Source organism: Salmo salar, chromosome ssa14 (assembly GCF_905237065.1).
Source record: "Salmo salar chromosome ssa14, Ssal_v3.1, whole genome shotgun sequence".
NCBI lineage: Eukaryota > Metazoa > Chordata > Actinopteri > Salmoniformes > Salmonidae > Salmo > Salmo salar.
Window position 1 is genome coordinate 56733696 of NC_059455.1, and position 16363 is coordinate 56750058.

Genomic DNA, 16363 nt, shown 5'->3' on the forward strand with positions numbered 1-16363 from the left:
AGCAGCCATTACAAACACATGCTGTAAAACAGTGATCACTAAGGTCATTACAGAAAACACCAGACTGATACCGATCAGGATTATTTGTGAGGATAACATCGAGGAGAGCAGCCTTTTCTGGGTGTTTGGAGTCATACCTTGTGGGATTAGTAATAATCTGAGAAAGATTTAGGGAGTCCCATTGCTTTAGGACTTTGTCAGGTGGTTTAAGCATGTCCCAGTTTAGGTCACCTAGCAGGACAAATTCAGACTTCGTGTAAGGGGCCAGGAAAGAACTTAGGGCAGGTAGGGTACAGGCCGGTCCTGATGGAGGACAATAGCACCCAGCAAGTCAACAAAGAGCAATTTGAAAGTTTAATGCTTAAAACCAGCAAATCAAATTGTTTGGGGACAGACTTGGTGGAAACAACCGAGCACTGAAGGTGCTCGTTGGTAAAAGATTGCCACTCCCCCACCTTTGGAAGATCGGTCTTGCTGAAAAAGGTTATAATCAGAAAGGTTAACATCAGTATTCAAAACACTCTTCCTTAACCACGTCTCAGTAATGACCAACACATCTGGATTGAAGCTGTGAAACCACACTATCAACTGATCCATTTTGGGTAATAACCTTAGTGTTAAAATGCAGAAAACTCAGGCGTTTATGAGAGCAGAAATCAGTGAAGCAGATTTCTGACTTGTGCTCTGATTTGGGGCTAGCAACAGTAGATGGGCCAGGGTGAACATGCACATTTCCAGATATCATCAACAGTAATACAATCAAGGCACGGCATAGGAAAGGAAGAGCTCTGCAGTGCTGATTTATGACATATCAGATCAGTGCATTAGATGGCAACAAGATCATATTGTACAGCAATTTCATCAGGTAACATAAATACAAAGCCGGCAAGAGATGGTTAGAATAGGATGGGAGGCCAAAAGTCTGTAACCAATAGAGTCAGAGTCCCGAGTGAGGGAACAAACAGCCTGTCTCACGGTTGGGTAAATAATATTCGTAGTCAAAGCATGCAGGAGTCAAAATGAACAATGTAAGTTCAGAGTCACTCGCCCCAAAAGTGTGTGTGTGCTGGAGGCGAGCGAAAGCTCGGGTGAGGGAGTGTGGTGGAGGTACCTGGGCAGACAGGCCTGGGCAGACAGTGAACAGATCACCAGGTGGAATCCAAGCAGCAGTGCAGCAGGCAACAGGAGCAAGTGTCACACCCAGTTGGGAGAAGCTCTTATTTCTGAAGGTAGATTTCTTGTAGTAAATGCCAGTGGATAGTCTGTACAGCAGGAGGGGGCTTGAAAGACTCCTGCCACCTTTCACTTCACACCTCAGTGCTAATTGATGTTGCATCTTGTCTGTCCTAGCAAGCCTGGCAGCCTTAACTCAGCATTTAGTCCCCATAAAGTAAAATATATCATTGTAATGTACTTTATTTTTTATTCTTGGCTTTCAAAATAGCATCAGACCAAACACTACTCACTCAGTTCCAGGTTGGATGGTGTCCTCAGATCTCTGCTGTTTGTTTACTAGAGCACCCTCTGTAATGCTTGGAAAAAGGAAACCTTGCTAGCAGTAATCTGCCAGGTTAATTAAGTTTATCTCCAAATCTATCCTTTTGTAAAAAACATGTTGAAAAATGTGAGTGCTCATATGCAGCTGTGTGTCTTTCTCACCACTCTTATGAATGCTTTATGCTTTGTCAATATGGGGTATTGTGTGTAGATTGTTTTGGTTTTTATTACCGTCAATTTAATCCATTTTAGAATAAGACTATAACGTAACAAAATGCGGAAAAGTCAAGGGGTCTGACTACTTTACGAATGCACTGTAAATCTGAACACACTACCAGCGTTTTAACAATTTTATTTAATTATACTTTCCTGTGGATAGTCTCACAATCCTACCAAAAGGGCCAACAGCACGGACAACTAGTACGCTGAAATGTAATTGCATTCAACATTCTGGCTTGTAGAGGTCATGGGAAGAAACTTTATTGATTCAAACTCATTTCCGCCAGACATAATTCAACGTCGGGTTTCCAGGCAAGCAGACAACAAGCTTGTATCCAGCCAGGGTGACGTTGGCTACCGCAAATGTCACCGCCTAAAGTAAACGATTGTCAAAGATCATGGTAAAGGTAAAGTTAGTCAGTCTAGGAGATTGTCAACCTTGGATATGTTGTCACTATGTTACCTACTAGTTTGTCAACTTGCCACTGGGTAGTGGATTGGTAACTAACGTTAGCAAGCGTTGAAGTTTCAACAATTGTATAATTTAGATATACAACGACATAGCTAGCGAACGTTTACTAGCCCAGGTATGAACGTTATCGCGACCACATGATTCTCAATATCACCAATATTACAAAAAGGGCTGTGGAACATGCACGTTTTAATTGGGTCTGTGGTGTGGGGCTGGTACACAGTGCATGGCTTGGAAACTCACCTCACTCCCGCTTGAGTAGAAACCCGCGTCGCCCTGGTGCCTATGTTTCTCAGCAATCCCGAGTAAGCGTAGCAGTGACGGGTCCTCGCACAACGTTAGTCCAATGTTGATTGGCCTCGGGCCTCCAGTGATTACCTCTCCACCTTCCGAGTCCAATCGTCCCCGCTGCGGACGTTTCTCAGACCGTAGCCGACAACGAGATGTCCATGGCCGGCCCGGGAAACGAGACCGGGCCACGACCGGAGTGTTAAAGCCAGTCACATTAGCAGGATATGTTAATCCCCCTCCCGATGCCGCCATTATTCACTTGCTGCTGCCGCTACTACTACTACTACAACAACAACAACGACGACGACGGTGTTACGCTGTTGCTTTGTGGTAAAACCAGATGGAAAGGCGCGAGATAGAAAGGAAATACCGTTGCATCATGGGAAAACTAGTTTGTTGTATTTCATCATTCTGAGCGTCCTTTCGAGTGTTTGTGAATGTGAATGAGTACATACATAGACAATTGTTTTATATTTCAATTAATACAAACTAATTCAAATGAAATCAAATAAACAAATTATAGTAAAATATCTAAAAATGTTATTATTCAGCCCACTTACAGTAAATGTTTAACTTTGAGCCTTCCCTCAGTAAAATCTTTGAAATTGGTATATGTTGCGTTTCTATTTTTGTTCAGTATAAAATTGTGCAGGTAACCACACAGATTCTTATTTGAAATGACAACCATAAGTGGTGAGCACAGCAATGATATAAAATCCCCCCCCCCATTGTTTTTTTTTTATTAAATAAAATAAATAAATAAAAAAATCGATCTTTCCATCTCTCTCTGCACTCCTTCTCCATGATGCTCATTTTCATTTGACTCACCACCTGCCAATATTCAGGGAGTATTTTTGGATGGTGACTTCTCCAAAGCATCCATCGCCTTCAGCAGCACCATCCCTATTTCTATTTCTTTGCTGCTCCTCTACATCTCCAGGCTGGCCCATCCCTCTATCTCCTCTCCAATTAACCAGGTTAATCTCCAGCTCACGCTTTAGCTCATTCAAGGTGTTGTTCTCATCCTTACTCCCCTTCTCCACTACAAGCTTTTGCCTTTGAGGCTGTTATTCTCTATCCCTTTGTCTTTCTTCCTCATCGTTTCCTTTTTCTGCCACAAGCCTTTGGATTTCCTCCCCATCTATCCTCACTAGCTCCTTCTGCCACAACAACCCCAAATGAATGGAAAAGATAAGCACCATACAATCTTATTCAGTACTTATTGTTTCCATTCATTTCAGGGTGACATTTCCCATAACCTTAAATTCACAATGATTACAGACTGAAATTTAAATCACTCCTTAGTTTAATGCCATTACTATTTCATTGTGGATGAAAAAAAGTACAAGATCACCTGAATACAACAATGACATCCTTCACGGAACAATGGATTCTCCAGACCAATATAAATGTACATGATCAGAAGATGCCTTGACAGGAACAAACTAAATTATGAGTGGAATGGTACACCATAAAACCCATTGATTACCTACTAAAATCAATACTATAAGTTACAAAAACTTCTCACATTTGAGGCAAATCGTTAGACTAGCTCTACATCCGTAATATGAATACAAAATAATTTTTTAAAGGTGTTGGCAATATAGAAACAAATAGATTCCCACTCTGGGGGGCAGTTGTAATTCACAATTATGTACACATCTGTATAAAGGGTTTTATACACAGTACATTTTGTTGTTTTTCTAAAAGCACTTTAAAATAACCACGGTGGGACCAACCAGGAACAATCTAATGATCCAACTGAGTGCTTTTGTGTATGGTATGTCACATATTCCAAACCCCCATCTTGAACATAAAAAACCCACCCACATCAAGGCCTTACATACATTTTTCATGATGATATTCCCTTTCCCGAGATTCTCTCTTTTCTTTGTCTGTTGCCTCTTTTCCCTCAGTGTGTGTCTTCTGGTGTGCCTTTAGGTTGCTCTCCCGGCTAAAGCTCTTGCCGCAGGTGGGGCAGTTGTGTCGGCCAGAGCGGTGAGCCCTGGCCATGTGGGCTTTGAGCTGCTCCAGCCGGGCATAGCTCTCTTCACACTCAGAGCAGGGGTGAGCCTTGCGAGGTTGAGGCGGACGCCCGTGCTTCTCCTTCTTGTGGGCCCGGAGAAGAGCAACAGAGGAGAAGGTGAGGTCACACTCAGCTTCAGGACAGGGAATTTGGAGCTCCTCTTTAGGGGGTCGCCCCGGTCCCTTCCCTCTTTTTGCCACAGACTCCTCTCCCCCGCTCTTCTCTCCGTTTGCTGCCTCTGCCTCAGCCTCAGACACTTTCTTGGGAGCTCGGCCACGTTTTTTGGCCGGGACCTTTGCATCGCAATGCTGATCACCCGCAAAGTTCTCCTGATGCAGCACAAGATCCACCTCCGCCTCAAACCCACGGCCACACTTGCCACAACGGTGAGTCTTGGTGTCATCATCCTCCTCTTCCAGTGGCTGGGGGTGCTGGGTGAGGCGGTGGGTGCGTAACTGGTTTGGGCCCTGGAATACAATGCCACATTCTTTGCACACACACTGCCGCTCCTTGCACAGCTGTCGCCGGTGGACTGTCAACTATGAGAGACAGAAACAAAATTATAAGAGGCTTAGGGCATCTTGAGGAAACAACCATGGGGACCAAGGTACCAATGTACAACAGAAGGCAGATGCACTACAGAGCACCTGCCTAACCCCCGGTTCTTTATCTTTATTGGGATTCCCATTAGCTGATGCCATGACCACAGCTAATATTGCTGGGGTCCTAATATCTCATGGACAGACTATATAAACATAACTGGTACCGTAGATATGTCTGCATTCTATGGGATGCGTGAGATAATGAGAAGCGTTAATACATTCTGGGTCTTGTGTTTACGTCACTGGTTATTTGGACGCATCAGGATTGGGCAAAGGCGGTGCTTAACTCTTGACAATCATGGGAATTGGCCTATATGGACAGGGCTAAATTCAAATGTTTCTTACAGAAGAAATATTAAAAGTTATATGGGGAAATTATTAGACCAAAGCTGATAACAGTTCAAGACTGAATCCAAACATTACACTTGATTTTGTGCATTTTACATTTACTGTACTTTTCACTGCATTTATTAATAACAAAATCTGAAAATACTCTGGATGCATTCAGTAACATAAGAATATTCCTGAAAAATGTGGGGTAGGGGCAACATAAAAAAATGTATTTTTTTTTTTTTTTTACAATGGTTTGGCTGAGAGGAATAACTGCAGTCTCCAAGTGGCCAGACACCTAAATGTGCACAGTTACTAAGTCATTTCAAGCAGTTTGAAGAGACTCAAATCCAATTTTTTTGCATATCCAATTCAAATCTGTTATTTTTCCTGCAGTCTGAACAGCCAAAGGCAACATTTCAAACCCCCTTGATAGGTGGTTTGAAGTCAGATACAAATCCGATACCTGGCCATGCGACTTGTGACTGAACGGTCAAATCTGATTTATTTGCCGTCAAGTGGTTTTTGGACTCATTTGGCATTTTTTGTTGCTTGCTAGCTACTCTGTTGAGTTTGACAAGAACATGTAGGTTGTAGCTAACTAGCTTGTTAATTGTTTATAAACAAAATGAGTGAATGTGCTTGAAAGCTAAACAGCTACCTTGCTATAGCTGACTGCTGTGACTAGCCAAAAATGACTCCTTTTGAAAGTTGTATCATCTTATCATTTGAGGCTTTAAAAAGTGTTCTTACACTATAATTTTGAACATTCAAAGCAACCGGGAAAAGTTCCATGGCAGGCATTGTTGCTACATAACTTCTGGGTGATAGGAAGCACGAGCACCACCACCAATCAGCCTACACCACTGTACATACACCTGTTGTTACTATGACAACAAGCGTAGCCATGACAGCAAATGACTGATGCCTGAACACATACATCTGATTTGGTCACTTGTAACTTGCTGTTTGGACAGTCAGTATTCCAAAACGGAATTTGAAAAACAAAACTTATTTGAGCATTATGGCCTGCAGTGTGCACAAGGCTAAAGAAGAGTCTTCAAATATAAGGTGCTTTATTGAACTGAGCACACTTGTAGTTGTTTGGAACAGCCCTGCATCCCCACCATCACACAATTACTGTTGTTTACACAACCCAAAAACGGCCCATTTTAAATCGTAATCTGGGTCAGGTGGGCATCGTTTGAAAGCTTGTTTAATTTCCAACATGTCTTTTTTTATGTAACCTTTATTTAACTAGGCAAGTCAGTTAAGAAAAAATTCTTATTTACAATGACGGCCTACTGGGGAACAGTGGGTTAACTGCCTTGTTCAGGGGCAGAACTAAATATTTTTACCTCGTCAGCTCGAGGATTCGATCCAGCAACCTTTCGGTTATTGGCCCAACGTTCTAACCACTAGGCTACCCGCCGCCCCATGACTAGCTAAGTTATAAAATATGATGTCTGTATTAGGTTTTCACAAGGCAATTCAGTGAAACAGATCAGAATTTTGGTGTGCATAAAAAGGAGTCATGAGTGCCTTCAGATGCGTGTTCTGCAGTGAATTTTCTTCACAATAGACAAACATAGGCTCATTCTGTTCAGAACAACCCAGGTTGACACCATGTCATCTTGTAACTGTACATAAAACAGTGATTATAAACATTGACACTGTATATGACATGAGTTTTGTGATATGGAAATGTGATATGCACATTTGGACTCAAAGGTGTTTGGCTTGCTTGTATGACATCAAAGTGGTATTTATTTTAATCTTCAATGTCTCATCTTTCAAAATACATTGAGTCTTCTTCATATTTACAGAATTCCCCCAAAAAATTTTTTAAACAAATAAAAAATCTGCAAAAGTTACCCAATTAGCAGAAAGGACGGGGGCAACTTCTTGCCGCGTGCGGTGCTGAAATTCAGAACGGCTGTCAGTCAAAAGCCATACAGCACTGTGAAGCACAGAGCCTGAGCTCTGACGTCATTTATAGCTTATCAGTGCCCAAATCTGCCATTTTCAACCCGAGTACGGGTGTAAAGGGTTAAATGACTTTGCTTTGACGTATGATAAACACAGGTGAAAATATCAGAAGGGAGGGCTTTGGCTAAGAGTTTCCTTTTGCGAGGGTGGAGACGTCACAAACCAGAAATCTCAACTCTTACGCCTTTATCCCCAAAACCTAATCGAGCATCTGACCAAATTTGGAACGATTTTAGTTCTGGGTTAACCGAGATTACTGGGGTCCTTTCACACAACTAAAAGTCATTAGAGACAAAAGACTTTACAACTTTCATTGAAAGACCATTGTCTCACCTCAGAGAAGGTCCGGAAGCTTCCCTGGCAGTGGGGGCAGCGGAAGGGCTTGTCTTCCAGGCTGTGTGAGGTCTGGTGCTGTGTCAGCTCCTCAGAGGAGGAGAAGGTACGATCGCACACATAACAGGTGAACAGAGTATCGGTCTGCAAAATAACACAAAATAGCAAATAATTAAGTGTTAGAGGTACTGTACATCATTATATATGCTGTGCATATAGGGCTACAGCATCCTGCTGCTAAGCTGTGTGCTTTGCAGCTCCGGGGTGAAGTTTCCCATAGGTATACCATACAGATTTACAATCAGCTCCCCTGCCCACCCCAATTATTATTTGACCCTGCTGGTCATCTAAGAACATTTGAACATCTTGGCCATGTTCTGTTATAATCGCCACCCAGCACAGCCAGAAGAGGACTGGCCACCCCTCATAGCCTGGTTCCTCTCTAGGTTTCTTCCTAGGTTCTGGCCTTTCTAGGGAGTTTTTCCTAGCCACCATGCTTCTACACCTGCATTGCTTGCTGTCTGGAGTTTTAGGCTGGGTTTCTGTACAGCACTTTGTGACAAAAGTTGATGTAAGAAGGGCTTTATAAATACATTTGATTGAATTCTAAACTTAACCATTACTAAAGGACATCTTAAAAATGACCCAAGATCAGCATCTAGGGGCAATTTCACCCTACTCCTGCAATGCATCTTGCATTTCTTTTATCCATTCCGTACCTGTTGGAGTGACTGTTTGTATTCCTCACGATGGCTCTTCCTCATGTGCCTCTCCTTGGCCTTGGCATTACAAAATGTAATGAAGCATTGAAAACACTGTAGGCTATCATGCTGATCTGCAATAAAAGGAGAGGAGATAATGTGTTTGATTTTCAAGTGCAGTAACAACTATCTGAAATCACTATCAAACGCTCTCTAAAACACTTCTGTCAGCAGGCCTTTAAATCGACCTGGCCTGGGTATCCTGGAAGGATATTGACCTCATCCCGTCAGTAGAGGAAGCCTGGTTGTTCTTTAAAAGTAATTTCCTCACCATCTTAAATAAGCATGGCCCTTTCAAAAAATGTAGAACTAAGAACAGATATAGCCCTTGGTTCACTCCAGATCTGACTGCCCTTGACCAACACAAAAACATCCTGTGGCGGACTGCACTAGCATCAAATAGTCCCTGCGATATGCAGCTTTTCAGGGATGTCAGGAACTAACAGGCAGTTAAGAAAGCAAAGGCTAGCTTTTTCAAACAAAAATTTGCATCCTGTAGCTCTAACTCCAAAAGGTTCTGGGACACTGTAAAGTCCATGGAGAATAAGAGCACCTCCTCCCAGCTGCCCACTGCACTGATGCTAGGAAACAATGTCACCACCGATAAATCCACGATAATTTCAATAAGCATTTATCTATGGCTGGCCATGCTTTCCTCTTGGCTAGCCCAACCCCAGCCAACAGCTCTGCACCCCCCGCAGCGACTTGCCCAAGCTTCCCCAGCTTCTCCCTCACCCAAATCCAGATAGCAAATGTTCTGAAAGAGCTAAAAAACCTGGACCCCTACAAATCAGCTGGGCAAGACAATCTGGACCCTCTCTTTCTAAAATTATTCACCACCATTGTTGCAACCACTATTACTAGTCTGTTCAACCTCTCATATCGTCCGAGATTCCTAAAGATTGGAAAGCTGCCGGGGTCATCCCCCTCTTCAAAGGGGGTGACACTCTAGAACCAAACTGTTACAGACCTATATCCAGCCTGCACTGCCTTTCTAAAGTCTTCAAAAGCCAAGTTAACAAACAGATCACTGACCATTTCGAATCCCACAGTACCTTCACCGCTGTGCAATCCGGTTTCCGAGCTGGTCACGGGTGCACCTCAGCCACGCTCAAGGTACTAAACAATATCATAACCGCCATTGATAAAAGACTGTACTGTGCAGCCGTCGTCATCGACCTGGCCAAGGCTTTCGACTCTGCCAATCACTGCATTCTTATCGGCAGACTCAACCGCCTTGGTTTCTCAAATGACTGCCTCGCCTGGTTCACCAACTACTTCTCAGATAGAGTTCATTGTGTCAAATCGGAGGGCCTGTTGTCCGGACCTCTGGCAGTCTCTATGGGGGTACCAGAGGGTTCAATTCTCGGGCCGACTCATTTCTCTGTATATATCAATGATGTCGCTCTTGCTGTGGGTGATTCCTTGTTCCACTTCTACGCAGATGACACCTTTCTGTATACATCTGGCCCTTCTTTGGACACAGTGTTAACAAACCTCCAAACGAGCTTCAATGCCATACAACACTCCTTCCGTGGCCTCCAACTGCTCTTAAATGCTAGTAAAACTAAATGCATGCTCTTCAACCAATCGCTGCCTGCACCCGCCCGACTAGCATCACTACTCTGGACAGTTCTAGCTTAGGTATTTGTAGTTGTCCACATAGTCTAGGTGTCTGGCTAGACTGTAAACTCTCCTTCCAGACTCATATTAAGCATCTCCAATCCAAAAATGAATCTAGAATCGGCTTCCTATTTCGCAACAAAGCCTCCTTCACTCATGCTGCCAAACATACCCTCGTAAAACTGACTATTGTACCAATCCTCGACTTCGGCAATGTCATTTACAAAACAGCCTCCAACACTCTACTCAGCAAACTGGATGCAGTCTATCACAGTGCCATCCGTTTTGTCACCAAAGCCCCATATACCACCCACCACTGCGACCTGTATGCTCTCATCGGCTGGCCCTTGCTACATATTTGTCGCCAGACCCACTGGCTCCAGGTCATCTATAAGTCTTTGCTAGGTAAAGCTCCTCCTTATCTCAGCTCACTGGTCACCATAACACCACCCACCCGTAGCACACCCTCCAGCAGGTATATTTCACTGGTCACCCCCAAAGCCAATTCCACCTTTCCATCCAGTTCTCTGCTGCCAATGACTGGAACGAATTGCAAAAATCGCTGAAGTTGGAGACATATCTCCCTCACTAACTTTAAGCACCAGCTATCTGAGCAGCTTACCAATCGCTGCAGCTGTACACAGCCCATCCAACTACCTACCTCATCCCCATATTGTTTTGATTTACTTTTTTTGCACACCAGTACTTCTACTTGCACATCATCATCTGCACATCTATCACTCCAGTGTTAATTTGTTCAATTGTAATTACTTCGCTACTATTGGCCTATTTATTGCCTTACTCCATTTGCACACACTGTATATAGATTTTTCTATTGTGTTATTGACTACTTTTGTTTATCCCATGTGTAACTCTAAATTAATATATATATATATATATATATATATATATATATATATATATATATATATATACACAAATGTGTGCTTACAGGGTTGGATAGCAGGAACAGTCTGTGGCTTGATGGTGGACGCTGTGGCACTGGTCATCACCTCTTCCCCCAGAACGACCTGCTCTATGTCCAACATAACATTACCCAACTCCATTGACGTCTGAATCCACCCAGCAATGCAAACACAAGTTTACCTCGGGCTGTAACAAAAATATAGGCATCATCAGATGTGGGAATACATTCCTATGTGCAGCATTGTCTTATTTTTCTTATGTTAATTGGCAACTAATAGCAAGCCAATGTGAACCTGTGTGTATGTTTCGATAACTAACGTTAATTAGATAACGTAGCCAGCAACAACAAAATGCGCCGTGGATCAAATGATTGAGGAACTTGATGAATGATTATTTAGCACGCTAGCTAGGAAGGAAGGCTGGCGGGCTTAGCCTTTGCCACTAGATTTATGTTTTACAGAACAGAAAAATGCATTGATAACCACCCAGAAAAACTACAAATATAATAAAGTAACTAACGTTATATATGTAGCCAGGCAATGCAGACAACAGGGAGGGGGAAATTCAAACTGGAACAAAAGCAGACATTTTCCGCAAAAATGATAAAATACCATTAGCTATATTGTTGCATTAGGTTTTCATGCAGATTTATTTATATAATTTGGGATTGCACACTAAAATCCAAGGCAAAATCTATGTAAACATTTATACATAGCTAGCGTGTTAGCTTCAACCGTTGCTTACCCAAAGTGTCCAATGAAATGAAGTCTTTGTATGAACTCTTGACCCATATCACGTGACACTGGATTTTACGGGCTTGGCAATCACTGCTAGTTGAGAGACTGGGTGGGAGAAAAAAAACACTTAATATCCAAGTTGCCTCGATTTGTCTATTCATATTCATGACATGAGGCTAGTAGCATAGCGTCTCTGTCTATTGAGTACAGGCAGTTGAAGTCAACAACCGTCATCGAATATTCAAAACAAGATTACAATAATGAGATGTATCGTGGTAGCCAGTTGGTACGCAGGACTTGTTCATTCTGCAGAACAGCAATGTTGGAATACATGCATACAGGAGGGAGCTGTTGAGGATGGATGGTTTATCGGTGACTGTTACCTACTCATTTGTCTTAAAGCAACTACCTCATGTCCTCTCTTTGTAGCGTTGTTTTTATTGCTTGAGCCAAATAAATGCTTTTGGTTGTACTCAATCTCTGACACTAGGTCTTTTTCAGTCTTTTTTTCTCTTAGCAGTTTTGGGTTGCGACGTTGTATATTCCCCACGCGCTTTAAAGGAATGATTTTGACCATATATGGTTCATTAGGGGAATTTCGAAACGTAAATAGCCAAGGTCTTGCACCGAGTACTGAGGCTGAGAACAATTGGTATTTATCAATGGTTATCTCCTACAGGTGTGCTTATATTGTTTGATAAATCACACTTTTTTATGCATAGGAGCATTCTAAATTAAGTTTGTAAGTAGTATTTTAGAATAATTTCTATGCAATATTGATAAGAGGCCCCTGTACATTTATATGGATTATTATCGTAACAAATGCACTGATGTGGTTACATCCGGTGCAACTTTGGTTTTAGAAGTGGGGGGGACATGACAAAAAAAAATGTATCAAGTCTGATAAACACTCCAAACAGCCTATCTGACCGCTCAGAGGCGTCGGCATGGTACTAAAGCATACAGTTGCCCAGTTTTGTTATCACAACCAATGATAAAAATGGGAGGGACAAAAATGCAATTTCAGAATGTGGGGTCTGTCATGCCAAATAATGTTCTCTGGCCAAATAGTGTTTTCCTCTACGTCACAATGGTATTCGATAAACGATTAGCGTCCGTTGCTATATCAACGCTGTGACGACCTAATGATTAGAATACTATGGTGTTAAATGAGCTGTAGTCGATGAATAGCATTCTTACATAGGTATTCCTCTTGTCCAGATGGGTTAGGGCAGTGTGCAGTGTGATTGCTATTGCATCATCTGTGGACCTATTGGGGCGGTAAGCAAATTGGATAGGGTCTAGGGTGTCAGGTAGGGTGGAGGTGATATGGTCCTTGACTAGTCTCTCAAAGCACTTCATGATGACGGAATTGAGTGCTCCGGGGCGATAGTCATTTAGCTTAGTTACCTTAGCTTTCTTGGGAACAAGAACAATGGTGGCCCTCTTGAAGCATGTGGGAACAGCAGACTGGGATAAGGATTGATTGAATATGTCCGTAAACACACCAGCCAGCTGGTCTGCGCATGCGCTGAGGACGCGGCTAGGGATGCCGTCTGGGCCGGCAGCCCTGCGAGGGTTAACACATTTAAATGTTTTACTCACGTTGGCTGCAGTGAAGGAGAGCCCGCAGGTTTTGGTAGCGGGCCGTGTCGGTGGCACTGTATTGTCCTCAAAGCGAGCAAAGGTGTTTAGTTTGTCTGGGAGCAAGACATCGTGGTCCGCGACGGGGCTGGTTTTCTTTTTGTAGTCCGTGATTGACTGTAGACCCTGCCACATACCTCTCGTGTCTGAGCAATTGAATTGCGACTCTACTTTGTATCTATACTGACGCTTAGCTTGTTTGATTGCTTTGGAGGGAATAGCTACACTGTTTGTATTCGGTCATGTTTCCGGTCGCCTTGCCTTATATATGCATCTATTGTAATCTAACTTCAGTAGTCCTTTTATGATTTTTTGTTTTTCTATCTCACATAGCTCATTAGTACACCCTTGTGGTTGAATATATATGTATCTATTGTAGGTCCTAGGATACAACAATGAATAATGTGGAGCAAATAAATACAAACAAAAGATAACTTACAATAATGAACACCTTGTGAAACAGCTGTGAAAACCAACCTGGCAATATTTAAGATGTTAATACATGAACTTTGATAGTTTTTGGTACAATTGTGTCATTCATTTATTTTAACAGACTTTTTGTGCACTCACATGGCAATCATAGACTAAAATACTGAATTCTGGTGTTTGGAATATAGAGGTGGTTGCAATGCTCTGCCTGTCACTTGTTCTCAACAGACAGCCAGTCTCAGAAGGGGGACTTGAGAGACTGCAAAGTCCAGGCACTGCTGCTCTCTTTGTTCTGAGTGTTTGCAGTGCAGTTTTTTTTAGGTAATCTGTGTATCTCACATATGTGCCCGGTATGACAGAGCAATAACTTTCTTAGCAGATAATGACAACAACAGTAGCTGTAGATGATGTAATGAAAAGTTGGAGGGTGGTTGGTAATGGAGGACATTAGGTGGATCCACGTCTGGGTGTTGGGCAGAACCCCTAGTTTCTGGAGAACAGGAGCAGAGTTAAAGGGAACAGGGTAGGAGACAAAGATGTAAACAAGCAAACACACAGGTTACACTATACTGTGAGAAAATTTCATGGATTAGTGCAGTGTTATAAATGGGAGATATGTACTTTATCACTTTTGGAAGGATAAGAGCGTCTGCTAAATGACTAAAATGTAATGTAATGTAATGTATAGCCTACCTCAAGCTGGTCCCCCTCCGACTCAGAGCACAGCGAATCAGACTGATCTGAACTCACTGGTTCTGGTGGATGGGATACCTCCTGGGGGGGGCAGGTGTTGAAGATGTCCACCATCGCCTTGGAGGTGGCCTTGTTAGTCTCATCCTTGATGGGTATCACACAAAAATCAAATTTTGGTTCCAAGCACCCTTTTTCATTGGTTACAGAAGAGAAATTAGAGTTAAGCACATACTCTTCTTTTACTGACCTTAATGGGTATTGCCTCCACCCACTTGGTAACGTGATCGGTCGCTGTCAGACACCAGCTGTTACCATTCCTGGATTACTATATTCTTACACATATCTGTGTCATACCATATGCAGATTTTCATATTTGTAAGGACACACACACTATCTCTCTCCTCTGCTCTCATCCTTCTAGACCTATCTGCTGCCTTTGATACTGTGAACCATCAGATCCTCCTCTCCACCCTCTCCGAGTTGGGCATCTCCGGCGCGGCCCACGCTTGGATTGCGTCCTACCTGACAGGTCGCTCCTACCAGGTGGCGTGGCGAGAATCTGTCTCCGCACCATGCGCTCTCACCACTGGTGTCCCCCAGGGCTCTGTTCTAGGCCCTCTCCTATTCTCGCTATACACCAAGTCACTTGGCTCTGTCATATCCTCACATGGTCTCTCCTATCATTGCTATGCAGACGACACACAATTAATCTTCTCCTTTCCCCCTTCTGATAACCAGGAGGCGAATCGCATCTCTGCATGTCTGTCAGACATATCAGTGTGGATGACGGATCACCAGCTCAAGCTGAACCTCGGCAAGACGGAGCTGCTCTTCCTCCCGGGGAAGGACTTCCCCTTCCATGATCTCGCCATCACGGTTGACAACTCCCTTGTGTCCTCCTCCCAGAGTGCTAAGAACCTTGGCGTGATCCTGGACAACACCCTGTCGTTCTCCACTAACATCAAGGCGGTGACCCGATCCTGTAGGTTCATGCTCTACAACATTCGCAGAGTACGACCCTGCCTCACACAGGAAGCGGCGCAGGTCCTAATCCAGGCACTTGTCATCTCCCGTCTGGATTACTGTAACTCGCTGTTGGCTGGACTCCCTGCCTGTGCCATTAAACTCCTACAACTCATCCAGAACGCCGCAGCCCGTCTGGTGTTCAACCTTCCCAAGTTCTCTCACGTCACCCGCTCCTCCGCTCTCTCCACTGGCTTCCAGTTGAAGCTCGCATCCGCTACAAGACCATGGTGATTGCCTACGGAGCTGTGAAGGGAACGGCACCTCCATACCTTCAGGCTCTGATCAGGCCCTACACCCAAACAAGGGCACTGCGTTCATCCACCACTGGCCTGCTGGCCCCCCTACCTCTGAGGAAGCACAGTTCCCACTCAGCCCAGTCAAAACTGTTCGCTGCTCTGGCACCCCAATGGTGGAACAAGCTCCCTCACGACGCCAGGACAGCGGAGTCAATCACCACCTTCCGGAGACACCTGAAACCCCACCTCTTTAAGGAATACCTAGGATAGGATAAAGTAATCCTTCTAACCCCCCCCTAAAAGATTTAGATGCACTATTGTAAAGTGGTTGTTCCACTGGATATCATAAGGTGAATGCACCATTTTGTAAGTCGCTCTGGATAAGAGCGTCTGCTAAATGACTTAAATGTAAATGTAATAATTTTTACTTGCTGTGGTCAAAAAAAGCAACCATTACAAAACCTACTTATCAGGGCAAAATTAGAATTTGGAAACTTACAGATCATGTGCCATGGTGAAACAACTTTG

The 16363-nt window shown here is 43.4% G+C and overlaps 2 protein-coding genes across 6 annotated transcripts in view; both read right to left on the reverse strand.

Moving 5' to 3' along the window:
• The window catches only part of LOC106570121 (histone-lysine N-methyltransferase 2B), a 96610-nt gene extending 93786 nt beyond the window's left edge, over positions 1-2824 (reverse strand). For 2 of the 4 annotated variants that reach the window (XM_014142152.2, XM_014142151.2), the window contains exon 1: positions 2432-2824. In XM_014142152.2, coding sequence (XP_013997627.2) covers positions 2432-2731 — 300 coding nt within the window. In that variant the 5' untranslated portion in view covers positions 2732-2824. Of the gene's footprint in view, positions 1-1111; positions 1533-2431 lie in introns of all 4 variants that reach the window. The other 2 variants (XM_045694603.1, XM_045694602.1) reach the window with 2 other exon arrangements.
• A 943-nt stretch (positions 2825-3767) lies between these two features.
• LOC106570119 (zinc finger protein 717) lies at positions 3768-12530 on the reverse strand. Of its 2 annotated transcripts, none has more exons than XM_014142148.2 (5): positions 11815-12530; positions 11096-11256; positions 8479-8594; positions 7760-7903; positions 3768-5044 (listed from the first exon to the last, which is right to left on the reverse strand). In XM_014142148.2, exons 2-5 carry the CDS (start codon positions 11208-11210, stop codon positions 4319-4321), a joined length of 1101 nt encoding a protein of 366 aa, XP_013997623.1. In that variant the 5' UTR covers positions 11211-11256; positions 11815-12530; the 3' UTR covers positions 3768-4318. The 2 variants fall into 2 exon arrangements, with proteins under 2 accessions (XP_013997623.1, XP_013997624.1); XM_014142149.2 differs by lacking the exon at positions 11815-12530 and adding an exon at positions 11590-11791.
• Positions 12531-16363: the final 3833 nt, after the last annotated feature.